Source organism: Lonchura striata, chromosome 2, assembly GCF_046129695.1.
Source record: "Lonchura striata isolate bLonStr1 chromosome 2, bLonStr1.mat, whole genome shotgun sequence".
Taxonomy (NCBI): domain Eukaryota; kingdom Metazoa; phylum Chordata; class Aves; order Passeriformes; family Estrildidae; genus Lonchura; species Lonchura striata.
Window position 1 is genome coordinate 35,997,367 of NC_134604.1, and position 27,016 is coordinate 36,024,382.

At 37.0% G+C, this 27,016-nt stretch overlaps 1 protein-coding gene across 27 annotated transcripts in view; it reads left to right on the forward strand.

Annotated features, from left to right (window-relative positions):
* Nucleotides 1-27,016, forward strand: part of DLG2 (discs large MAGUK scaffold protein 2) — a 989,662-nt gene that overhangs the window by 928,430 nt on the left and 34,216 nt on the right. For 21 of the 27 annotated variants that reach the window (XM_031505123.2, XM_031505124.2, XM_031505137.2 and 18 more), the window contains 3 exons: nucleotides 820-996; nucleotides 10,109-10,184; nucleotides 25,212-25,311. In XM_031505123.2, the coding sequence (XP_031360983.1) occupies nucleotides 820-996; nucleotides 10,109-10,184; nucleotides 25,212-25,311 (353 nt within the window). Of the gene's footprint in view, nucleotides 1-819; nucleotides 997-10,108; nucleotides 10,185-25,211; nucleotides 25,312-26,216; nucleotides 26,263-27,016 lie in introns of all 27 variants that reach the window. The other 6 variants (XM_031505125.2, XM_031505133.2, XM_031505138.2 and 3 more) reach the window with 1 other exon arrangement.

Sequence of the window (27,016 nt, forward strand, 5' to 3'; positions counted from 1 at the left end):
CATATTTCAAGTAGCATTTTTGCTCTTCCTGAACCAGACTTGCCATGCACAGTTGGTTCGTATGAGAGCTTTAAATTATTTTAGTTGCATAGTCACAATTTTGAGAACTTATTTTAAAGTTCTCCACATTATGAGAAGTAGCTTTGAGTGGTTTATATATACCCATAAAACTGCTACAATCATTCTTTGCAATTGTACTAGAATGTACAGATCAAATCCTTCTCACAAAAGTGTTTACCAGTGAAAAGATTGTCTTTCTGACAATGAAGGAGTAGGGATTATTAGACATTTCTTGGGATTTAGCTGATGTAACATTTCTGCAACCAGGATTATGATCATATTATTTTCCCTATAGGAAATAAACATCAGTTCTTGACAGGCATGATTTTTAAACAATATTTTACATGTGAAAAATATTCCCAGGGATTTTTTGCCTGTAAAAAATCAAGATCTGGATTTTTAGCTAGGTAACTCCAATGAGTGGAGTTACCTAGCTAAAAGTACTTGTTGGGATTAATGTGCAGGGTCTTACTCTCAGAAAGAAGGATACATCTACCATGGTGTAGGTGCCAGGCATAGGGCTGAAAGGCATAGGCTGAAAATTGGTATCAGACTTTACTATTCACTTTCTCTTACAGGAAAAAAAAAAAAAATGGCTTCTATAAAGACTTACTTCACAGTGGAAAGAGTTTTCCTCTGAGCAGGATCTTTCCCCTTGGAAAAGGTTACCTGTGACATAAAATATGATTAATTGTTCAGAAGTACACGTACCCAGACTGATATAATCACCTGCCTTCATATTTTTATTTCCTTTCACAGAGCCATGTTTGACTATGACAAGAGCAAAGACAGTGGCCTCCCAAGCCAAGGACTGAGTTTCAAGTATGGAGACATCCTACACGTCATCAACGCCTCAGATGATGAATGGTGGCAGGCAAGAAGGGTCACACTGGAGGGGGACAGTGAGGAGATGGGAGTTATACCCAGCAAGAGGAGGTGAGTGCTGCCTCCTCCTTCTTACCTCCTTGGCCATTATCTTAAAATATTTCTTTTTTTGCAAAGACGGAGTGAATCGATGTACTGAAAAATTGGGGGCAGTAAGGGAAAATCCCACAGGAATTTCAAGAGTTGGAAGACACAGTTTTTGCTGTGAGATTTAAAGCATTCTGGTTGTTTATAGCTTTACTGAAAAGAAACTCAGAAGGTGACTCAATTATTAGTAATTTCATAAAGAAAGGGGGAAAGGAGAGATCGCCATCTACTAAAGAGCTTCAAAAAAAAAAAAAAAAAAAAAAAAAAAAAAAACCTAATAAAACCAGGACCTGAGTCTGGGAATTTGTTCTGAATTTGAAGTGGAGCACATGTTTTAATGTCAGGGTGATTAGCCATTGCATAAAACTGCTGAAGGATGTAATGAATGGCTTGACATTTTTAAATTGAGACTGTATGTCTTTCTTTTGAGTGGGTAATAGAATTAAACTTCTCAGCCTGTGTCATTTAAAATATGGCGCTAAATTATATAATGGTCATCTTTGGCTTAGAAATCTGTTAATTTAATCTCTGCCTGCCTGGAAACTGATGGATAATCAATATCAAAGTAAATTTTTCATATCATGTAAATGCACTTTCATCTGCTCTCCAAGCTAAATCTGAATCTTTTGTGCCTGTGAGGGATTCGTGGTGACTGTCAGAGAGAGAACAGATATCTGAATCTCCCTCATTGTTTCTATTGTTTATTCTGCCTAGATGCTTTTGTAAAATTGGCCACAAGTCTCTGATAGTATCAGAACTAGCACACAAACCAGTATTACCTCCTGGATCTGTTGATAGTTGCTATAAAAAGGTCAAGAACTGAAAGGGTAGGAGGAAAATTAAATCTGTCAAAGCATAATACATTTCTTTCTTTGCAGCAATGCCATCATACTGAGTATAAACTTTCTATTCCTAGCTATCTCAGCTTTAGCACTAGTGTAAAAATGATCATGACTATTTTTTTATAGAGGGGAAATGGGATGCTTGGTGTTCCCTTGAGCATCTGCTGCTGCTGCTTCAAGAGAATTGGCCAAGGTACTAATAGAGCTAATGGTACTCATTGTTCTAAATCATGTAAAAGTAAACTAAAAGGCCATCAAATACCTTCTTTACATGAGCCCTGAAAAAACATTAATTTCTCTAATGATCTTGTTTGAATAGCATCCACACCTGGTTTTTCAGCGAAGAGCCATTTTGGTGTTGTGTAATAGACAGAAATAAAAGGTTAGGTTGTGAGGTTAGGTTACAAGTTTCAAGATGGAAAATGTGCCCATTAACCAGACTTAGTCTCTAAATACTGAAAAATGAATACTTGCCTGCTATTCATTGCTACAGTAAATACTGCTGTAATTACATAATTGGGCCATGCATGGGAAGAGAGAAGAGTTTATTTAATGCTATGGTTAAGTGCACAAAGCTCACTCCTGTGTGGTGCCTACTATGAAAAGGTGCAAAAAGCTGTCATACATATTAGAACAACTACAGAGGAAAAAAGGGCAAAGCTAATTAAGATGTGGAATTGTATATCATGTATAGTAGAAAGTGGTATGTGCCTAAAGCTTATTGGGTTACCCACACAGTGGTGTTTTCAAGGACAAAAGATAGAGGTTCTCTAGTCAAGGTTAGACATATAAGAGAGCCTAGGAATAAGAGGTAGCTTAGGAAACACTGGTAGAAAAGAAAATTTAAAAAAAATACTATATGAAAATAGGTTGGTTAAAACCTAAAAATAAGAGTCTTGAATTTTTAAAGATTGAGGTACAGTTACCATGCCACTTGTCGTCCTTATTTTTCACTAGTGAAGCTGAGTGGCCTGGAAAAATCAATGGCATCTGATTTTCTGTCTGCATGAATGTAATGATACACCTGAACTGGAGTGGGACGAGGTTGCTGTTATTTCAGAAAAGGTTTCAGTTGTACAATATTTTTTTCCAATACACTGAAAAGTGAGTACTGTTTCCTTTCTGTGGGTTCTGGATGATTCCACAGCACCTGAGACTGATGTGGTCTTGCCAGCATCTTCTGCAGTCATTTACACCATCCAAGGGGAGGATGAGCAATCAGGGCACATAGGGCTGAGTTACAGAGTAAAGCTAATCATACTCACCAGATTGTGCTAATTCAGAGTTCAGTTTCCTCTGCAGGTGTGGGTTATTGACTGTAAGAGGATTAATCTAAAACAGAGTACTCCTAGAATTCATTTGACCAAATACAGACAGTTACAGCATGGAAATCCTCATTTTAGCTGTTGGCTCCAGGATGCCATGTCTCTTATAGTTTTTATGGAATGACTTCTATAAGCATTGCTTTGTTTATAATACAGCATATGTTATATCTTGCAATAAAATATTGTTGTAGAAAGAAAAGAAGGAAAATAAGAATATCTGTAGCTGTTTGTTGGGCTTGTCCTGCAAGCTAAATTTGCTATCATGTTGTAAATTAATTTTTATATTGCTTATATTTTTTCAATCCCCAATTCATTTCTGTTCTTTTTTTTAAGGTCTTGGGGGCTTCAGGGAGTTGTGCTTGGAAGGGTTTTCTTTTGTGTTTAGATTCCTTTTTCTGCTTGTGGAATGCTATCCTGTGGTACTATAACTTTATTTTTTGCACTTTGGGTCAGTGACAGGCTACATAGATCCAAGAATTATTAGTACCAGGTTGAGTCCTTTAGCTGTCTGCTTTACTTCCATCTTACTTGTACTTCCCTTGACTTCTGTCCAGCAACAGCTAAGATACAATTCCTGCATTTCCCATAAGTGAAATAATATATATATATATATATATATATATGTGTGTGTGTGTGTGTGTGTATACAAATATATATCTATATGTGTGTAAATATATATATGTATATAAACAGACATATTTCTTCTTTGAGATGCTGTGTAATGGTAATTGCTGTAATTGCTTTCCATGTGTTTAGGTCTTTTATTTTTTTACAGGCGAGCCCATCATACAATTACATTTTAGCATGAGCTGATTAGAGAAATTAGGAATGATTAATCAAGACTCCTTACTCTTTTTCTCCTCTATGACTTATGTTCTGTAAACCAGCAAAAAAAATCATGATTTAGAATTATAGGGGAGCTGCCACTCATTAGTCTCTCCAGGTTTTTGGATACATTACCTCTTAGTGATTTAATAGAGTTTGAAAGCTTTCTTTTCATTAGATTTCAGTGCTTCTGCCAACATGTGGGTTTTTTGCCTTGTTTATAGTTAAATTGCCAAGTCAGGCTTTAAGAGAGAGTTTTGGAGGGCAGCAATTTAGCAGGAGGGGTGTTACTGAAAGAAGCAGCATGAAGTGAGGGTGGCCTCAAGTTTCTCCACTGATATGTGCAAGGACCAAGTCTCATAGAGCAGTGAGCCAATGACCTCTGTGGAGATTAAAGAAAATTAGATTTTAAATATCCTGTGGTTCTTAAATATATTTGCAACCATTTCTACACCTGAAAACAACATTTTGTTCATTTGTCAGTGTGTATTTGTCTGACTATAGCTGTTGTTCTCCACCACAGGACTGTGTAGCTAGTCGGGTAGAAACCAAATACAATGATATACAGCTGGTGTGGTATTGTATCATGTTGGTGTTGGGAAGCACAGGACTTCAGCAGGAGAGGCTGCAAACCACTTCAGTTGTGGTTTAATCATCACCAAGTAATTATATAGTATTAATTAATCAACATTTCAGGCCAAATTTCTCTTGGTTCCACATCTGCCCTAAAGATTTATCCAGGCTATGTTTAAGGTGACAGCACAATTATATCAGGCAGGGTCTCCAAGGTGAGGGAACATAACCACCTGCTCTGTGCCAATGTCTCAGGCAGCCTGCAGTATTGCCTGGGCACTATGGTTACGTGTGTGAAGTGCTCCCTTATCATCAAAAAGTGCTATTTATACTAGAATGAAAAACAGAATTAGTTTTACAGTGGATTTTTTTCTACATTTGGATAGATATGTAGATAGATTTAGATTAGACTTGCCACATAATCTGTGCTTTTAATAACAAGAATTTTTATTTGCCTAATTGCCCTTCTTATTATCCATTTAAAAAACAATTCAGCTATCTATAAAAGAGAAGCAGCAAGCTGAGCAGCCCATGTCCAAGATTCCCTCCCTATGGAAACACTCACATTAGTTAAAGGGAATTTAAAAAAATGCATGAAACCAATATGCATATATAAGATAATATTTCATTCTTAGACAGATGCACAAATTCAATAGTAAATAGTTTTTAATTTGCTGTAGCATTGATTTTACACCTCCGGTTCTTTTCACTTTTTGCTGAGTCTCTGCACAGGGACAAGCTCCTACATTGCAAGCCCTCCACAACAGCAACCTCCCACCTCATGAATGTCAAGCCTCAGTATTTTCTGTGCTGTGTGTATCTGCCTGACTTGAGTCCATGGGTCTGGAATGCAGCCTGAGATTTCACAAAGATTGCCCTAGAATGGCTGAGCATAAATTCTCACCACTTTTACTACTGCTCCCTCTGCAGCCAACGAGGATTTGGCCTTAAAACACTGAAATAATTACACTAATCTTTCTGTTATCCTTCAGATGTGCAGTCACAAAACTACTCTCAGACTGGACATCATTCTAAGATATCCTCTTTCAGGTAGTTTAAGTACATCTGACTGCCAAATGTTATGCAACTTATATCTCTGTTATTACCAGCTGTAATAATACCAGCCTGATACTTGTGTTCTCAAATAGACAACATTCTCCCCACAAGTACATGAAGCCATGCTCTCCTTTTAGAGCAAAGTAGGGGGGAAAGTGCATAAAACCCAATGTTTCACAATCATTTAAGGACAAGGAGCAAGAGGTTTTCCCAGCACAGAAGTCCCTGTGGGTGAAAAGCCAGCTTAAATTTGTTGTTCTGCTCAGCTTGGCAGAAGGGCATGTTTATCCACTCAAATGAATTTTATCTTTAATGGTTTCCTATAAATCATCTACCTTTCTAAATAACACTTAACATTTTAATCCTTAGATGATAAAACTTTTTAACATCAGCTAAGCTTTGTCTAAAATAATTTGTCTGTCTGTACTCACTAATCTAATTGGAAAAATTTAATATGGAATGAAATTTGTATGTATGTGTAAGTATAAACTTCTTCCTATGCTCTTACAATGATGTGAAACTTCTGTGCTGAAGGAAAGCAGCTGTTAGCTTTTAAACAGAATAAGGTTGTGCTACAATTTTATGAGAAGTCACTTCCTAATGTCATTAGGTCTCCTCTTCATAAATATTGACCAAGTGCTGAGCTGCTTTCTATAAGCAAGCCACTGCAGATGGAGAGCTGAACCAGAGCACATTCTCTCCTACTGAAAAATGCATGTTTGGTGCAAAAATGCCACTTCAGGAAAATGCTCCAAAATAATTTTGAGAATGGGAATCTCTTGGTAAGCTCAGATGTCACATCTTGGTGAGGATGGAAGCAATTAAAAGCTATGAACTGAGACCACTATTTGATTTATAAATAGTGCATACATATTTTTACTTATCTTTCACTTGATAGGCAGGCAAAACAAATAGAGTGCAGGTGACCTGGAAATGGTGAAGCAAGACGAGACATTTTTAACTATCCATTTTACATCGCTTTCTTGTATTTTGTAACTCTCCTCACTACAGCACTCATGCTGGATTTGGAAACAACTTTCATCCTGCAAAACACCTCAGTGCCAAATATGTGCAAATTAGGCTACTGTTACCATTTATTTCATTGTAGAAATAAGTTTGCAATTTGAATCTGTGTTCTACATCAGTGATGAGCACTGTTATTGAAGATTAAATCATTTCTCACTTGATATTCTACCTCACCACTACGAAGACTGATTAGTACTTTTAGGAAGGCACTGACAAAATTCCCCGTGGTCCAGCAGCATGTGATCACAGTTCATATCTTGTTGAGGTTATACTTGATTTTTTTCTTGTTTGCAGCACTTAAGAAGAACTGAAAGTTTCATTTTGAAAAATGAAAAATTCCACAAGCCCTTTTTCAACAGCCATGTGTGCCCAGAAACACAAAGGCAGACAGACATTGCAGTGTAGTGAGTGTTGCATCCCATTAATAAGTTTCTCAGAAGAGTAAGAAGAGAACAGTATCCTAAAGAACTCAAATCTTGAACTTACTAGCGAGGGAACACGGAAGGTTGAAGTATATTTTCAATGTACTGCTCCACTTCTCTAGCTTTACATAACAAGGAGAGTGAATCCTGACCATTTCTGAACTAAAAAAGGCCAAGAGGTATCTACCACCAGGAATGTTTTCAAGAGAAAGTGAGTATATAGAGTATACTCCAACTGTCCCAGATCTCAGATGATCTCAGGTCATTTCCCTGTACACAGCAGTGTTTCTGCACGCAGCTATTCTTGGAGAGTGGTGAGAAAATGGAGGTGAACTCCCCATAAGTTGTGCTAGGGTGATACTGTCTCCACATAGGACTCAGAGCTTTTCAGCTCCAGTCATGTTTGAATGTTGGATGTAGGTTTCTTTGAACATTTCTTGAAACCTTTTTGAGTTTCAGTGGCCTCTCAGGCACTCTTGAAAATGGGACTGAGCCATTAAGTTGTTTTGGAGATTATAGCTATGCTTTCCTTATCCCTTAGGCATAGCTCTATCAGGCAAATGCATAATTAGAAAGGGTCATGGCAGCAATGTGTACATCAGGCAAGTCAGAGTTGCAAGTCTGGCCCTGCAAATCAGTGAGATAGGAGTGCTCCCCTTCACTTCATGTTATTGCTCAACTCCCCATAAACCTGCTTTGCCCAGCAGAATTGGAAACTGGTTACCATGTTAAGTGAAACATTTCTTTCTTAAAAGCACTTTCTTCGGCTAATGGATCAAAATGTTTAAATGATGATCAGCTGTTGTCAACTAAACCAATGTAATGAATTTACGCTCATATGTTATTTGGACATTCACAATGTCAGCTGCTGCAAACAACCCTTTAGACCTAAACTCCTGTCTTCTTGGGGAAAAAAAAAAAATAGTCAAGTTTATTTTTCTTTAAATAAAATAATTGCAAACCTGCAAAAAAGTGGTAAAATGTTTGAGTTAGTGTTCCTTTAAGTAGTGCCTTTTCTAAGAGCTAGATCAACAAATCTAAAAGAACAGATGCTCAAAATTTTGTATCTTCACCAGTTTAGTTCCCTTTTTAACTGTCTATGACAAAAATTGTCCCTATAGCTCAGATGAGAAATTCTAAGAACATCTTTGTTCTCTGAAGTCCTGCACCCTGACTGTTTCAGCAAAGACTAAATCGTTGGAGAACCAAAACTAAATTCCAAGAGTTCTCCAGAGCATGTAAAACTAAAGCTTTTCAGAAATTTGGACTCATTCCTTCAGGAGAAAGAGAGGTATATTCCTAACACCAGAGCAACCCACTACCACAATGCAAATTCCAGACCAAAGACATAAAGGGAATAGAGCACCTCGGCTGAAGAACTTCAATAGTCTATTATAAATTGGCCAAACCCATGTATTCTGTGTTTGTCTTTTTCTAACAGCTGATCCATTTTACTGACAGTTCAGGCAGTACAGGCAGCAACAGTAATGTAGTCAGCCTGAGACACAGAAAATTTCAGCTTGTAATTTTACATTTCATCTAAATTATAAGTAACTGAGAGCAGTTTTATTGTGGAAAGTGTCACGCAAATTGTAATGGGAGGCAACATTGTGTGCTGCCCTTAATATAGTGCCAGATGATGAAATGTTTGGAACATTCAGTAGGCATGCTGAGCATGTATGAATATTATTGTTATGTTTGCCTGAAGGAATAATGGCACTTAATGGCATTACTTAAATACTTCTCAGAACAATGCAGAATGTTTCTGCAGCTCCTCATCTGTCTGCTACACCTCTAGAAAGCAGCAATGCCTCCATGACTGCTAAAACAATTATGACAAACTTCATAAATAAGATTAATTCTTCAGGATTAATTTCCAAATTTCTTTATGCAGTGAATAAGAAATTAAGTTAAGAGTAGATGTTTTAGGAAGTTAGGCAGGGATGGAATGAGCTTAAATGTTAAGATAGATTAATAAGTAGAATATTGTGTTCATTTGTGCTAATTATTTCCTTAGAAGGCATCCATCCTATTTAGGCAATTACACAGCCTCAATCCTATTTAGGCAATTACACAGCCTCGAGTCTTCATTTCTTACTGGTACTACCAAGGGACTTCATCTGCTAGTTCAAGTTTGAGACTCTTAATGTGTTTTTAATAACATAGATTTAGTTTGAAAGATGCTCTTGAGCTGTTTCCATGTGAATATTCCACACTCACAGAGAAATGCATTTAATCTAAATTTAAACTGTAGCTATAGTAACCAAAATTCACTGTGTTTCAGGAGGGCATATATAAGCCTACTCAGACAGAAGGAAACATGTTGTGTTAATTATCATTCTATCAAAACTCTACAGTTTGTATTTTGGAAAATAATTATCAGAAATTATTAATTCTTACTACTTAGGCTTAGAAGCAAGAGATTTGCAGGCATGTATTCTAATGTCTCTTATAAGCTGGCTTTGTGGGATTTGATGGAGATTTCCTAGAGCAATCCTCAGTCTTAACAATTAGGGTTAGTGTTTCACTTTCAGGTAGATGATCAGAATTTTTACTTGAGCCAGTCAGTGATAGATTCTGTAGATGATTTTGCAAAGGTAGGTAACATCACTTTTACAGTAATGTCCATATTAATCAAGGTTAGTAAGGACATGTCCTTGTTTCATTCCTCTGAGCATAGAACTCTAAATGTTGCCTGATTTTTGAACAGCTTAAATCAGAGAGAGTAATCTGTCCCCAGCATGCTTTTCCCAGACTCCCATGTCTGTGGAGAGGCAGTGCTGTTCTGCTGGTGTAGGGCAGCCAAGACTCCTCAAACCCAGTCCTGCATTTGCCAGAAAACTGCTGCCTGGCTGAGGAAGTGACCTCTCTGTTTCAATCTGCTTTAAATGTTTACTTTAGGTATAGTAAGCTGCTGGTGGTCTTGGGAGAACAGGTATCAAATATTTCATACAAAGTGCTGCTATAATCAATGTGTGTTTCTTTATTTGTGTTTTCTTTTCCCCAGAGTTGAAAGAAAGGAGCGTGCACGTTTGAAGACGGTGAAGTTCAACGCGAAACCCGGTGTAATTGATGCCAAAGGGGTACGTAAATACTGAAACCTTTTGAAATTGCACTTTACAATTGTTTTATCCAGAGTAGAAAAAAAATTAGCAACATAAGGGATATTTATTTAACCAAGACCTGCAGTATAGTGAAATGTAGATCAGAGATTTGTATTCTATAATCTTTGGAATAATTATTCTTTTTATAATAATACTGAATGACAGTGCCTCCTAAGGGAAAGATACTAAGAAAATAAAGAGCATTCCATGATAGCTGTGATTTTATTTAAACAATGAATAGAGAAGAAAAGACTTTAAAAATGAATGCAGATGCATAGCAGTTTAATGAAATAGGACTAGAAGTATAAATTCCCTGGCTTCAAAAGCTGTTAAATCACAAACCAAAGGTTATAAGTTAAGGAGTCCTGGATAGAAAAAATGAGGTTTTGGGTGTTCTGCTTTGACAGTTGTGACAGACATTGAACACAGGTGTGTTTCACACCAGACACCAGTGGCCAAACAACACAAAATGTACAAGTTCTGTTCTTCCAGCGCTGCCTGGACAGAATAGTTCTCGTGCTGCTGCTTTATTGTGCCCAGGTCAGCACTTCTCATTAGCCTGATGGCTTCTATCCTGTCCGGTGCCATCTGGCTGGCAAGTGTTACAGCAGAAGAAATGCCCACAGACCTGGCTGTTAAGGTATATTTTTCTGCTGAAGTGTAGCTTGCAGTTGTAGCAGTAGTGAATACTTGACATTTGCAGGGATTTATTTTTGAAACCCCTCCAGTTGGCATGTTTGGAATTTACAACTGAGGGCTTCTGTGAGCAAACTAGGAGACAGAGATTCAGCAGCTATGAGGGAAAAGTCCTGCTTGGCTGCAGAAAACAGAGCAGGGCCAAAACTGTGTGATGAGTGAACATGACCATAGGTAGGTGCTAGCAAGGGAATAACCAAGTGGTTCAGCAGGTTCCTTCCAGACCTGCTGTTCCTGTGGTCTTCTGCCTAGTTTGAAATTCTCCTTCTTAATCTCTTCTTCCTTCATTTTCTCTCCATAATGGTAATACTAATAATTCCCTTATTCTGTCTTTTCAGACAGATTGGCAGGGTATGAAATTCCTCTTCCCATGGGCACAGAGTTCCTAGCATAGGGGTTCCTAAGTCTCTACACACCAGCAAAATAGTATTTTACACTTGCAAATACTTCCCTGATACTGCTCTACAGAAAAATCCCTGAATTCAATGCAAATGCAGAATTATGGCTTGAATATTGACTGAAATATTGTTGAATATTGACTGAAACAAGTTTTCCAGACTTACAAGGCACATGGGACTGTACATTATTTGCACTTGCAGAGAAGTCAGTAAAAAATACATCATAAAATGCACTAAGAAAAGACTGATTCATCTCATAGCATTTCTTTTGAAGTCAGAATTCCATTTTTTAGTTTGAAATGACCGCTATATATTAATACTGCAACCCTACATATTAATGTTGCCACTTATTTTGAGACATAATGAGTTTTATATTGCCAATGAAATCACTTCTTAAATGCCTATTTCCCATACATAATCAAAGCCACAGGGGAATAATTGATTCATATCACTAATGATTCCTTTTCAAGTGATTCTGTCAAGAATTTAATTATCTCTTGATTCCCCAAATTGTTTTTCCATTTTTGTCATCAGTGTAAGATTAATTTTCCAGCTACTCAACATCAGTGTTTGATTCAGTGTATAGGAAAATGTGTAATTACAGGGCAAGACCACTGTAGCCTTTTGGGACCAAACCTTCCACATGAAATGAGATATTTGAGTACACACATATATATGTGGATTGAAGGTGCCACTATTTCCATTTGGTCTTGCAATGTCCAAAAAAAATGTCTAAAAGTCCACACTTTACATTTTTACTTTTTTTTTTTTCAACTTTGGAAGAAATTTAGCCCAGGTAAACAGTGCTGCAGTAGGCCTAGGAAAATGCTTTTGTTTCAAAATCAAGCTAAAGTTCTGATAGGAGCGAGCTTATGTGGGTCTGTGGCTTCTTTGGCTCATACATTCATGACAGTGTGGGCACGTGTAAAGGTCTTAGTTTAATCTAAAGATGAAACTGGGAGAAATCTTTTCATGGAATATTTCTAAATTTGGCCAGGAGCCAATTTAAATGGAAGCATTTAAAAAAATTTTTTTAAAAATAAAAAACCAACCAAAAAACCTTAACTAAATACAGAGAATCTTTGGAGGTTTTGAACAGGTAAAAATGCACCTTACTTCAATTTTACCTGAGTCATCTCACAAGCCCTTCCACTGTAGAAGCCACATTCAAGAGCTAATAACCCACAGCAAAGGTTTCCTGAGAGAATACCAAATTTTCTTTGAGATAACTATGATTTTAAAATAGAAACTCCCTAGTTATTCTATGAATTTATAAAGTCTTATGAATTTTCATCTTTGCTACATTTTTAATTCCATATCTGGAGATTAGATGTAAAGAAAGTGTTACAGATAGGGTGACATTTGTAGCTGATCAGCTCCTTGTGTCTCACTAAAAAAGGTGTTTAAGAATGCTCAGCAATATAGTTGACAAACCTGTTTATAGGAAGAGCTAAAGGATAATCTTTCCAAAGACCAGAAGTTCCTCTTTTTCAGGCCAAACTTGTAGGCTACTTCAGCTATAAAATTAGTGCAACATTTCTTAAAAATGTAATTTAGAATATTTATATGACTTTAGATCTGTTTCATTGGACTCTTCCAATCCATGCTGTGTGAAATTAAAGTCTACAAAATCAGGATGGCTACAGAAATAGGGAATGTGAATCAAAATTAGGGAGCTCTAGGGAAACCTTCTGGTCTCAAGTTTAAATAAGGCCATGGATAGTACCTTTGCATGCAATGCATAATTGAATTCCCATGCTCATTATTACAGGATATTGCATAAAAAATAAATTGAAAAGGAATTAGGTAGGTTAGCAAGTAGCAAAACTAATGCAACTTTAAAACTTTTGTCATGTAACTCAGAACATATTAATTTTTGATTTCAAGAAGAGATGTTATGAAAGGGAAAGGATCATATTACTTCTACTTTTTCTTTTAAACATCTGTTATTGGACAGTGCCAAACAGCTACTTGGCTAACTGGATCTCTGGCTTAACCCAATAGTGCTACTTTTCTTTCATGTTCTGTTTATTCTGACCCAAAGACATTTATTTGTTCAGGCTCAGAGACATCACCAGAATCCAGGCTCTGTGAACACTTAAAGATATCAGACCAGTTAGAGATGGTAACATCTATATAGTAAGGAAAAGAATACAAAAACGGTTATAAACAGTTTCATTTCACCAAGCAAAGATTGTGCTTCTATTGTCTTGACCAAGCTCAGCCTCTGTCTTCATTTTTATAATTGTTATAGTGAACCTCAGCATTTTTTCTAATTGTTACTGATGGTGACTGGTGCATCAAATCCACTAAATACACTGCTTTGGTTCTCTACAGCCACTCTGCTACAGCAAAGGACAGGGCTTCCAGGACACTGGAAACATGTAAAATAAATTAAATTAAATTAAAGGAAGATAACATAGTTATGAATTCCTAAGCATGCATTTGCTTTCTCAGTCCTTGGGCTCACTGGTCTATGGATAATCAATGGGAAATGGAGCGGGCCAAAGGTTTATGTCTGATATTTTTGCTGGAGGAAGCTAAATAAATTATGTAAGCACAAAATTCATTAAAAAGTATGTTTTACCTTTTATCTATGTTGAGCTCAAGATCATATCCCAGGTATCTTCTGATGCTCACCTTTGCACCAAAAGGAGCAGAGCATGTGAGTAGCTGTGAGCAGGGTTATGTATCTACCACAACAGCATACTGAGTTCTTGGTAACTCTCCCTGCCACAGGCTTCAGACTGAACAAACATAGCCTTTCCTTTTCTAATCCTAAACCCTGCAGTTGTTGAGGGCTTTTCAGATTTTTTAGTGAATCAAACAGTGTCAAGTGACAGAAATATTGCTGGGGGGAGAGAGATTAGCCAGTAATACGCTTTTTTCTTAACTGTAATTACAACAGGTCTTTCAGGAGACAAAAATAGCACCTTTTGCTTTTCTCCCTGTCAGATCACACAGACCTCCTTGACGGTCTCTTGAAAATATTCTGAAGTTGAAATCATAGATCTCGGAAAGACTTTTAGCAACACCTCAGTTTTACTAATATTTATAGGTGTTGCCTGTTTCCAGAGATGTGTTGAAATATCAGCAAAAATGTAGATAAAACTTAATTTTAGACAGAGAACTGGTTTTTTTATACCACACGCCTTTACATTTCACATCTTATCTGGCCAGTGACTCCAGAATATTGTCTTATGTACAAATACTCTATTTCATTTCCCAATGAAATGAAAGTGATGTCCCCCCACAATTTCCATTTTTAATGTGTGTGTCAGAGTGTGGGGAGATATTCAGCCCATCTTTACTGGGAAGCATTCCCAGATGGGTGCCTGACCTAGTGAGGATGCTCAGCAGGGTGCTGAACAGGGATGAGGTGCTTGCGAAGAAAAGGGACAGCCCCATTCTTCCAAAATCCCTTCCAGCTCTGTTGCTTATCAGCAGTGCAGGTCCTGTGCTGTGACCCACACCACACTGCTCCATCAGTACCCATTAGGGTTTTTTTCTATTGACTTAGCTTGTTATCCATAGTTCTTTTCAGATTCCAGTCAGATCACCTACATCACACTCACCACCTTTTCAGTGTCCTCCAAATGAATTTATTACGACAGTCAGAAGTTAGAATTTAACAATATTTCTTATGTGCAGATTCTGTTTACAGATCCCACAGATACCTGAAATATAACCTTGCTTTATTTGCACTGAGGCAGGAAAGGAAAAAGTGAAACCCGACTGAGATAGCAAATTTGGTATTGTGGGGTAAACAAAACCCTGTGCATATTTAATGCGCTTCTCCTCCAAGTGTCAAAATCCAGTGACCGACAGGACTTGATAGAAAGGACATCTTTTGGCACTTTATTAAGTATTTAAGGGGGCAGAGAAGAAAGCCAAACAAATAAACTTGCATATTTCCAAAGCATTTATGCTATAGAAAATTATTCTATTTTCAGCCCTAGTCATCAAAACAGAGCAAAACTGGTCTTTGGGAATCTCAGGTCTCTGCCCTGAGAATTTCTTCTGTAACTTCCTCCTATATCCTAGATTTGTCTAATCTCTGCTTAAAGACCTGCCATAACAGACATTTCATATTCTTCCCAAACAGCCTACTTCAGTGCCTCACTCTCCTCATTCTTTGAAATGGCTGAACTACTACAGTTTAACGCTGTTTTTATTTCTTCTTCTATGAGTGTCTCTGGAAATTTGATTATTTGTCTTTGTCACAAAGCAGAAGCTGCTCTCAGGTACAGCATCTGTGCTGGTGGTTTATCAGGGCAGATCTGGGTGTATTAATGCAGAGAAAAAGGCAATTATCTCAATTTAATCCCTGACTGAAAAAAGCATAACAGTGTATTAGACTGTCTATTCCCTCTCTCTGCCTAATGAAGATTTTTCTTCTAACATCAATTATTTACAAGGCTTCAGTTTTCTAACTATAAAGGTCCCCACCTTTGGGGACAAGTGGTTCTGTAGTCCATAACCTGAGAGTCTTCCACATATGCAGTGGGTTTTGACCAACTTTTCTTTGCACTTCTTTTCTAAAGATATTTGACACAATGAACAGATTTCCTAAAGTGATTGGTACTGGGACAAATATAAAAATAGAGGAAAATCCACAGTCTGAGTACATTCAAAAAGCTGCTGATTTGGAGAGCTCATTAGCACTCAGTTTGTAGTTTACAGGATCATCAGTCCTGACAGGCAAAGGGGATTCCTCATTTCAGGCTGCAACTTCCTCACAAGGCACTGATCTCTTCTCTGTGGTGGCCAGTGACAGGACCCAAGGGAATGGCCTGAAGTTGAGCCAGGGAAGGTTTAGGTTGGATATTGGGGACAGGCTGTTCATCCAGAGCGGGGCTGGGCACTGAACAGGCTTCCCAGGGCAGTGGCACAGCGCCAGCCTGACAGAATTCAAGTGTTTGGACAACGCTCTCAAGCACATGGTGTGACTCTTAGACATGGTTCTGTGCAGGGCCAGGAGCTGGACTCAATGATCCTTGTTGGTCCAGTCCAACTCAGGATATTTCATGATTCTATGGTTTTCTCTCTGTTGGATTTAATTTCTGTCAAAAGCTTTAAGATCTCCAAAATAAGGTAACATTGGGTGTCATGGAAGAATCAGATCTCAGCATTGTTCTTACTTGTGGAACAACTTGTTTCTGGGAGGAGATGACTTCTTCCTAATAGGAGTATGCTGGAATAGCATTCCTATAGCAGGAAATTAAAGTCCAAATAAGCTACTCCCACTGGATGACTGCCAGTAAAGGGTACCCAGCTTTTCCTGGCTACCATCACATCTTGGAATCCACACAAGCCAGAGATGATGTGTAGGGTATAGAACAAGGACTTGGTCACACACTCACAGCGCTAAAGCCGACTTCCCTCTCTAGCCAGGACAAGGAGGAAAATCTGAATCTCATTTGTCCAGCTGCCCTTGCTCTTTCATGAGTTTTCACAGCTCTGTCTTCACACCTCATGATGGAGCTGGTGCCAGGCAGTGGATGCTGCTGCACTTTTGGATTGATGTGACCCTGCAATATTGGGCTGCCCTGACCATTTCCCTTGAGCTGAACACTTTTTGCTCAGCCTTTCTCCAAAGCACATTAGAAATAGTGCTGTCATCAGTATCTGCTTCACTCATGTGCTGGAGTAATCAAATGGAATTCAACTGATAAAACAGCATATAGCCAGAAAGATTTAACTGTATAGATTCTTGTTGTTCCAGGTTATCTTGAGGCACCCCACAAAGCCATGCAGTAATTTAACAATAATGCCTGTTGGGTCCATGTACAGTCAAAAATAAAGGAAAACAAGCGAGTCTTCAGTTTTAATTTATGTAATGGCAGCAGTATTGGCTCTAGCAGGGAACCGGCATGCCTTAAATAATCTTGTTTTTTAAGAAGGTGAATCAGTTCTAGAAATTGTGAAAAAATAACTGTCAGGTAAAATGTGAGACTTTTACCCAGCTGAAGTGAAGAAATATGTTTCTGTGGCTTTCTCTGAAAAATCCAGTAGAGTATTTGAAAAAAATTCTTTCAAATTAAAATTAAAATAAAATATTAAAGTAAGAATCTCTGTGTCTGTTTTCCATATTTCATTTTATTGAGAAGTAGAAATTCTAAATATCAGCCAGCAATTTGTAAGCAAAGTGGATTAGAGTAGAAAAATTGAGAAATAAAGGATTTGTAATTGAATTTATCCAGATGATAGAAAAGTATTTCTGCCTGTTGGTATCTTATTAATAATAAGAGTCATTTTTTAGTTAATGAGCAATATAAACACATGTCTTTTTTAGATTTTAAAGGTTTTTTTATGTTTTTTTTTTTTTTTTGTAATTCTGTTAACTGTGTCAAGTTTTATTTATAGGATAATATTGTTTCTTAGGTGGTCATAATATTAGGGACTATATCTGTGCTTCCTATCCCACAAGAATTTTGTGCCACCCCTGTTTAGGTAAGAGAATTTTTTAGGAAAGTCACTTTCATAAAGATATGTAGTGCAATGTTTAAATCAGTCACAGATTAAATATAACAAAGTGAAAATATGCTAGCACAGGTAAAATACAAAAGTTTAGAGCTGAGAGTTAATTGTTTTTCTTCTAAGCTGTTCCAGCAGAAATTTGTGCTGAGCTGAATTTCATGCGTGATCTATTTTTATAATTTGCTGTCTAATATCCTGAATTAAATGGTAGGAACTTTGTATGTGTTTATAGATAATGTCAAAGATACTTGGGTTTTCTTCTAAAAAATTGGTTGAAAAGAAAAATTTGTAGTATTGGCAGTAGATACAGTGAAAGAATTAGAACATTTTCTTCTAGTAAGATATCACACAAAGATCCAGAAGTGTGGAGTTTAGCATCAACACTCATCCGGAAGAGACATGCTCTATGTTTCACATCTTTATTTCTGAGTCAGTTAAATTAAAGCAGCTCAGTGATTGCCTTAGTGACTCAGAGACCATGTTTGGAAGGTTATAGGGATACAGGAACTGGCACAGTCCATTTAACTCGATATCCTGCCTGTGAGACTGCAAGATGTGGGAGTTTCACCTCCTAAACAAACCTCAAACCAAATTCTTAGAGACTGACTTTGGGTTTGTTTGCCCATGCCTTTATTATTATATCTTCAACTGGAAGGCCTAAAGAAATCAATTAAAACCAAGAGCCTGGCATGATTTGTCTGCTGATCCAGACCCTTGCCATAATTCAGCCTGCTATATCAGTCACTCTTCCTTTAACGCAAAAGGGAAGTTCAGAAGATTGTCTTATCCAGCCATCTTTCCATAAGTACAGTTTGAAGGCATGTAGGTATTGTAAATATTTCTCCACTACTCCATAAACAAGTAAGAGTAATAAACATCCTTATGCAACTTATTTTGTGCAATGGTCCATTTAATGCAGTAGTTTGCACTTGCACAAGTGATTGCATGAATTTTTCCACAAAAGACAGTTATAAATGAACAAGTTGGTGGTTTTTAAATAGCACAGATAACCAACACATTCTGTAGCTTTATTTATTAGTGAAATTAAGTCAAATGACTGGATAGAGACCAAAATCCTCAATTTCATTTTAAAACCTAAAGAAGCACCAGCAGTCAACCGGGAGTCAGAGTCTAAAAAATATTTAAGAAAATACCTTATCATTAATGAGGAATGAAGTTCAAGTGGATAAGGATCCTACAGTGTTCTGTAGGAAAATCTGTGGGTCTGGGTGATCAGACAGTCCCAAATCTTTGCCATGTGCACACTATGCTGCCTTTGATCTCTGGGGCTCTTCTGAAATTGTTGTTGCACTGGGAGTTCTGGGACAGGTTCACATGATGACATACATCAGCTCTAAGTGGGAAAGTTCCTTTTCAGGAAAAAATATTTACCGGCATAGAGGAGCATTTAGGACAAAATTGACAAACATCAAATACACTTTCTGATTCCAATTGGAGACTTGAGGAAGGAGAGGAAGATCTTCACATGGCCCATTTGGCTGCAGTGAGCTTGGCTAGGTCCAAGCCCCTGCTGGACCGCAGCACAGCTCTGGTCTGTGATGAGATGCTTGGTCTGTGAGCACCTCATCACAGAAACACAGATATTAGAGCTGGGAGAGGATTGTTGTTTAGCTCTTTTCCCTTCACCACCCCCTTCTCTCCAAGCACTGCATTGTTATTCCCCACAGTACTTAAGATTAGCAGATTTGTTTTAAATGTGAAAAAATTATCTAGGCTTTTCCACTTCCCTTGGGGCAGATTATTCTACATCCAAATTGATTTCACTGTCAAGCAGCTTTCCCCTTTCTTATTTTCATGCTATCAATTCCAGTGCTACTGTTTGAACAATTCCTTTCCACTTGTATCTTGGTGTAAAACCCGTAGATAAGTGTGAATTACTTTGGCTGTCACATAAGCAAGATTTTATGTTGTTGTTTCATCTTGCTAACATTGATATAACCATGCAAATTAACATAGAAAAGTGCTCCCTTCATACCTTGCACCAAGTTAAATACAGGTTTGCAAAATTGGAAATACCGATTTTATGTGTTTTTCTTCAAAGTCTATTAGTCTGTCTTCTCCCCCGGTAGTTTATGTTGGTTATAACTGTTGTTTTCTCAAGAATTAAAATTGAGTTGCTGACAGACAACAAGCAATAATTCAGTCTTTAAAAAAAAAAGTATTCAAATGTCATACTGATAAATACTAAGCCACCCTACCCTGGTCTGGAGAAGCTAGACAGCATGGAGTTTTTAATCAGGCTTTTACTTTTTCATCTTGGATTGCTAACACCCAAATCTCCCTACAACTTCATGGGAAAACTAAGCAAGCAGAGTTACTTTCATCTCAGTTTCTTCTCACCCAATTGGTTCTCACTTACCAAAACAGATTATGGTACAAAAATTCAATAAGGAATGACTGTAGCCCAGGCTTTAAGTATCTAAGAAAACTGAAGGGTGAACTTAACAGAATAGGGATGTCCTTCCCCTTGCATCTCATAAAAAATCCTAGGGAAGTTGGCTAGTGCTGTTTGCCAGCATGTAACTGTGTGCAGACTGAGAATGAAAGATCAGCATCTCAGAGAATACACTCTGTGGTCCCTGGACAGCCAGGCTTACAGTTGACACTGTGACAACTCCTCAATTTGTCTTCTGCAGGGACACCATGAAGTGCTTTCTGTGTGTGTGAGCCCAGGCCATGGCCAAGTTTGGGGTTGCATCAGGAAAGCAAGAATGGCTCAGTAGCACTGCCATTTTACCTGAAATTTCAAATTCATCATGGAGTGGGATTGCCAGGAGAAAAAGCCCATTATAAAACCAGTGAGGTGATATATATGCTTCCAAGTATATGTTACAGTCCAAAAGTTTTCTTTCTGGTGTCAGTGCAAATTTTTGGTATGATGGGAGAGATTTAAAGTATATAATATAGATATCTATAAAATTTAAATATTTAAATATAGGAATTTAACAGTGTTTGAGTGCCCAATCTATTATTAAAGTCAGTGTTCAAATGAGTAAATGAATCTCCCAAATACAAAAAGTGTCAGTTAAATATAGAGAAAAGAATTACAGAGACATAATGTTGATAATAAATTGCGTAGATTTTTGTAGAAAGGTGAGTACATGAAAGTTTTTCATTTAATTTAAGCCAAAATTAGGTATTAAAAAGGAAGAATAAGAAAACCACATTGCAGATGAGAAGTAGTAAAATTTCTCATATACACTGCTAGACCAATCTGAGAACAAAACTGACATAATCATATAACATAAAAACTAGGTTAAAGCAGAGCTCAAACCGCCTAAAATTAGATGGTATATGAAATCTATCTACACCCTGTAAAAAAGAATTTCACAACCAGTACTCTGGAACAGCTTTCCTCAGGTGGTCCCTGTACACTGGTTCCCAACTCATGACTGAGGATTAGCATTTGTTGAATGAAATGGCAAAAGAAAACATTCCTGAAACACTTGGGAGTTTATTGGCTTTGAGAAAATAGATTTCTTAGAGCAACATAAAAAATCTTTCCCCAACATATTGGGATCTTCTGCAAAACCTAAAAAGGACAACCTGTGTCAAAACCACATCTGCACTAAATAGTAGGGGTTGGATCAGCTACACTATGAAAAAAAAATTGGGAAAAAGCTCAAAGTAAACAACAATATAGTTGCCTATTGCAACTATAAAAACTATCAAATTACTGGGTTTTGTGATGTTTACCACTATGAAGAAAATTTTGAAATTGGATTGTTTATTTAATGTTACATGAAAATTTCCCTTGAAAACCACTACCCTATTAGCTGATGAGTAATATATATGGCTGCTGAGCCTAGGGAAAAACATTTAGAATACAAAACTGATGTTGACACAAAGAAGTACCCAAGCGAATTCTTGAGAAGCAGAAACACACAGTGGTTTAATGTCTGTCACAACCAGGCAAGGTTGGTGTGTTTAACCCAGTCTTACATAACTGGGGACATCTGGGGATACTTGGTCAAGCAACAGTGCACTGTGCACATCACATTTTTCTTGGCTTCTGCAAAACACAGTCTATGCTTAAGTAGTATCAAACAAGGATTCAGGGCATAAGTGAACACTTTCCTCCACTTTTTTTTTCTGAGAAGAGACTCTTTTCCATCACAGATCAAGTGCTGTGAATGATGTCACTGTTCTGTTGTCAAACAACATGAAAATTTCATTTGCCCTTTAGTCTTAGGCACTCGTCTGTTTAAAGTGGCTCTTACTGCCATTGCCCAGGTTAGTGGTGATCTGTGTGATGGCAGTGACATATACAATTTCTTGTACAGGTTTTTCACTGCAACTGAAATTCCTGAGTTATTTGCCATTACAGGTTTTTACATTATCATGGCAAAAAACCTACAACTTACAAGGAATCCATTTTCAGGCACTTTTTCACTGCCTTTCAGAAACTCTACCTGCATAAATGCTGTTGAATCAGGCTAAGCTTGCTATCACAACTGCAATTCCAGTTGCATGCATTTTTGTATCAGGTGGAGAGATGGAAGCAAATACCTCTGTCTCATTTGTCCTACATCTATTTCACAGCTTTCCAGAAGCATATGGAGCCTATGGCTCCAGAGTATTTGACAGGTCCAAAGTTCCCATTGTAGTGAAACAAAATTTCTCAAATATACCTCTGAGTTTTGGAGTTTAACCTTGCCACAAATCCTCATACACATGATCCCTTCTTAAAAAAGAAAATGCACACTCAGTGTTGGTCTCTCCTCTTCCACCAATGGAGCAAAATCATGAATTTATATGGTGTGTGAAGTAGAAATATGGTTTTATTCAGTGTGAGTCTCTTCTTTCTTTGCCAAACCCCTTATCTCTGTGCATTAGAGATATAAATCATGTAAATCATATAAATCCTGGTATCTGTAAGAAGCCTTTTTGGGGTTGTCAGCAGGATTTCATATCCTTAAGGTGGAGACCATCAGCCTGACTTTAATACCATTTATATTGGATACAAAACCAAAGTCAAGGCTCTTGTCTTTGAGTCATTGTGAGGAAGCATGCACTTAATTTAAGAAATAAACACTTGGTAAGCTCATTCAGTTAATACTAAAGACTAATTATTTCTCTAAGTTTGCAGAGTCAGACACACTTTCATGTTTTATAATACTTTACAGTTTCTTTGTTATTTAAAATATAAACCCTCTGACTACACCATGCTAGTACATATGTTCATTAGCATGAATATACACATTGATTAATTTATAGAAATATTATCCCATTCATAAATATATTTGGTTATGGATATTAATGTAATTAGATCAGCTTTATTTTGGGAAGAAAGCGTTTTACTGGTGTAAATACTGACATAGTCGCACATGATAGTCATCTGCTGTGAATTGCCAGTTTTTGATCATCCAAATTAAAGTGGAGAAATATTAAATAAGCAACCCAGTACTTGAAATTGCAAAAGGAGAAAAAGTTTATGTAAGAGTATAAAATATCTGTCTAATTTGGTGTATACTGTTAGACCATGTATAAGTATGAAAATAAGATATGCTTTCCTGGTAAAAATGTACTTTCTGAAGATTTTGCTCTAGACTGTTGGGGAAAAAATTGTAATAATATATATGTTATTTCTCATATATCTTCTGTGAAACACAGCATATTTATTTATTTATTTGATAACGTTCTCTTGAATTCCAAAGTGCTGTAATGAAGTTATTATGATTTTAAAACCCCCTTGCTTTTTGAGGTGTTATTGTTTATATTTTTTTTTTCCCTTTTAAAGTTTGTAATGCCAATAGCATTACTATGTCAAACTCAGATAAATCATGACAAACAACATTTTCACAAACAGAAATGTTAACGTGCCACATTCCTTTCTTTGGAAAAGTAAAAGAAATTATCACAGAAAACACATTTTAATTTAATTATATCCATTAGGTCATTAAAGTGATGTAATGTGCATGTCAGTCCTCCTTTCATCCATAGATTAATCTTTCATGTGCTTTTTTTTTTTTCCCTCTGGCTTTCTTTCATACTTGCTTTGTTTTGAATTTGCATGCTATCTGGATTATTTGTGCATGACCTCCACATTAATTTCACATTGAATGTTTACATACTCTGAGAGATTTTCATGGATCATTTATTCTACATGTGCATTTTTTCTTTGTTTTCAGTTACTAAACTTTAAATATGCTTGAAATGTAAAAGTGGTATGAAACTTTCGTGACATGAGTATCTAACTATTTCAAGAGATTTTCAGTATCCATCTTTCAGAAATACATATTTTAAACCACATTTTATTTCATTATTTCAAAATGTAAGGAAATAAATTCTGTTCTAAGACTCAAAATATATTCCATTGCAGAACTGGATCCAAATACAAGTTATATTAAATTTTAGCAATGACAAACACATGAAATTGGTCCTTTAAATTATTTAAGAAGGTCTCTGCTGTCTTGGAGGTCATCACTTGCTAAGTCTTGTGTCTATGTTTAGTATGAGACATTATAGGTCACTGTCTGACTGACAGCACAGATCACTTCAGACACACTGTCTGCAGCTCTGTGTGCCCTCAAGAATGGTAGCTTCTTTAAATTGACTCTATAGAGACCCTATTTCCTTATTTAGTATCTGAAATAAATGTTCCAAGTAGGCATATCCTGTTTTTACACAGGATAGTGCTGTAAGTCCTTGCAACAATATATGAAGTCAAAGGATTTATCATGTAAGAAACACCAATTTCTTCTATATTAATTTCTCATTTGAAGAATTACAGGAAAATATGTTGTTCAACATGCAATGAAATACTGCTTATTAGCAGAATTCAATTTCTAAATCACATAGAACTTAAAGTTTATCCAGAGAAACCTAATGCATAAATATACATCTATAAAATAGAATAAAGTTGGTTTTTTTTCATTATGCCCAAAAGAAGCATTAAAATGCGTGTAAGAAATTGACAATAAAGAAGCCAAATAAGACATTATCAAATCAACAGCACCTACCAGTAAAGAATTTTTTGTATTAATTGACACAGGGCTGAATCCACACACTAAAAATCAAAGACTTCTGCTTTCCAGGTCATAGCCTATTCTTTTCAGACAGTTAATTAATTCTGTGCACAGTTTGCTGTGATTAAAGATGGATGGCTTGATCTCAAAACATGCTGAACCATCTGTAGCCCTTCATCCAAACAAGCCAAACACTACAGTTTCCAAGTAAGGAGCTGTACATTGTGACTTCAGACCTCTGGAGTCAAATTGATCCAGTCTTCAGGAGCTTTACCTTCAAATTTCAGACCTCACCATGCCTCTGATACTTTGCAGCCACTGAGTTTGTACTGATTTGGGTCACTACAGTTCTCTCCACTTTTACAAACTAGTTGTTTTGTCAGCATGAGTGTGACAACAATTAGACGTCCCTGTTTTTGCCCCATGCCTTTTCTCCTTCACAGTCATTCAATGACAAGCGTAAAAAGAACTTCATCTTTTCACGAAAATTCCCATTCTACAAGAGCAAGGAGCAGAGTGAGCAGGAAACAAGTGATCCAGAACGTAAGTAACCTCTTGGAGATGATGTCACATGCAGCAGCACAACAAATGGGTGACACGCATGGTACCAGTATCCCACACATCTAGGCAAATATCTGTCATAGGCAGGCAGGAGAGGTATTACTACTGTGACCAATGTATGACTGCAGTTTGGATCCAGCTTCTCCTTCCATCTCTGGAAATACTATTTTCAGAAGAATAAAGCAGTGACCTTTACTTTTGGAAGCGGAAATGCGGCTCCTCAAAGTTGTTGTGACACCTGTCATAAATCCAAAATTGTCTCTCAGAAATATTCCCAGATCAGAATTGGCTCAAAATAAGGAAAACGTGATTTCTTTCACAATACTAAACTAATTAGTTCTTAAAATATCTATTCTAATCTTTTTTTTTTTTGCCTTTGACTTTCATCAACTTGATTTCCATGGGAAGCTTCACTGAGAGTTTAACAATTAAGGGAAGCAACCATATTAACGGCTTAAAGAACTAAACTAGTTCTTGGAATGTGTACCATCACAAGCATTTATTGCTTGCTTAAATTATATGGGAACCAGCATTATTAAAAATATTTGCTAGTTCCAAGCCCAAATATTTGCTTTTTTTTTTTTTTTTCTTAATAATTCTGTCCTAAATTTATTCGGTGAGGACAGTTTCTGGAACTTTATTTATCTGGTTGTTTCTTTTTCCTCACAGCTCCAAAAGGCACGTTTCACAGTCACTGCCTCTTTCTTTGGCTGAATTTCCATAGGATATAGGTCTAAATTTGTTTCAGAAAGAAAAGGCAGGGATCCAGATTGCTCAATCAACATGGTCAGTCATGGTAGTATCCATTTCAACTCCACTGACTTCTTCCTTCCTCTTCTGCGGCTGTTCTTCCTTTCTCATTGCTCTCTCTGGGGACTTCCGTGCAGGACATCCCCGGATTAGGTGACGACGGTTATGGAACAAAGACTCTGAGTAAGTTCCCAGGAATGGTCACTGTAAACCCTTTTTTGTTTTGTTTTGTTTTGGCTTCTGTTTCTTCTCTGAGGACCCTCCACTCCTAGCATGCACAAGATAGAGTTTTATTTGTTACCCAGCTGTGAATGCATTACAAATGTTTCAATCGTTCTGTTCTGCATGACGGTATTAAATAACATACAGTGTATCAAGCAGACACTTTCACTTCTTTTGTAATAACACCTTTTGTTTCTGACAGTATATTATTGTTCCCATTATGGCAGTTCTGTAGAGTAGCATACCTAGAATGCGTTTTGCTGCCTAGACTGTTCTTTTCAGCAACAACCCTTCCCTCTCCATCTAAAGGGAAAATTAAACATTTAACATGATCACATCCTGAAGAGATCAATAGAAAATTAGTTTATGCTGTTGCTTCTGCATTTTCAGCTTTTTGCATGGGAGTGTTTGTTACTTTGCTGAATTTTTAGATTACTATTTGTTATTAATGGAAGAAGTCATTTGCAGGCTAGAGAAGATCATGCATTCTCCAAAGCTAATTTTGGACCTCTTTGCACCATTACCAACCTATTTCTGTCACACAACCTTAATCAATTTATTTTCTGATGCAGCAATCCTGTCTCAAGACTTGGCATTACAGAGTACATAACGTGTCAGATAATTGCTCAGAAACAATTTTTCTTCCTCAAAATGTGAACCTGAAAAACTATAGGATTAAATATTTGCTGCTGACTTCTACATATATAGCTACATT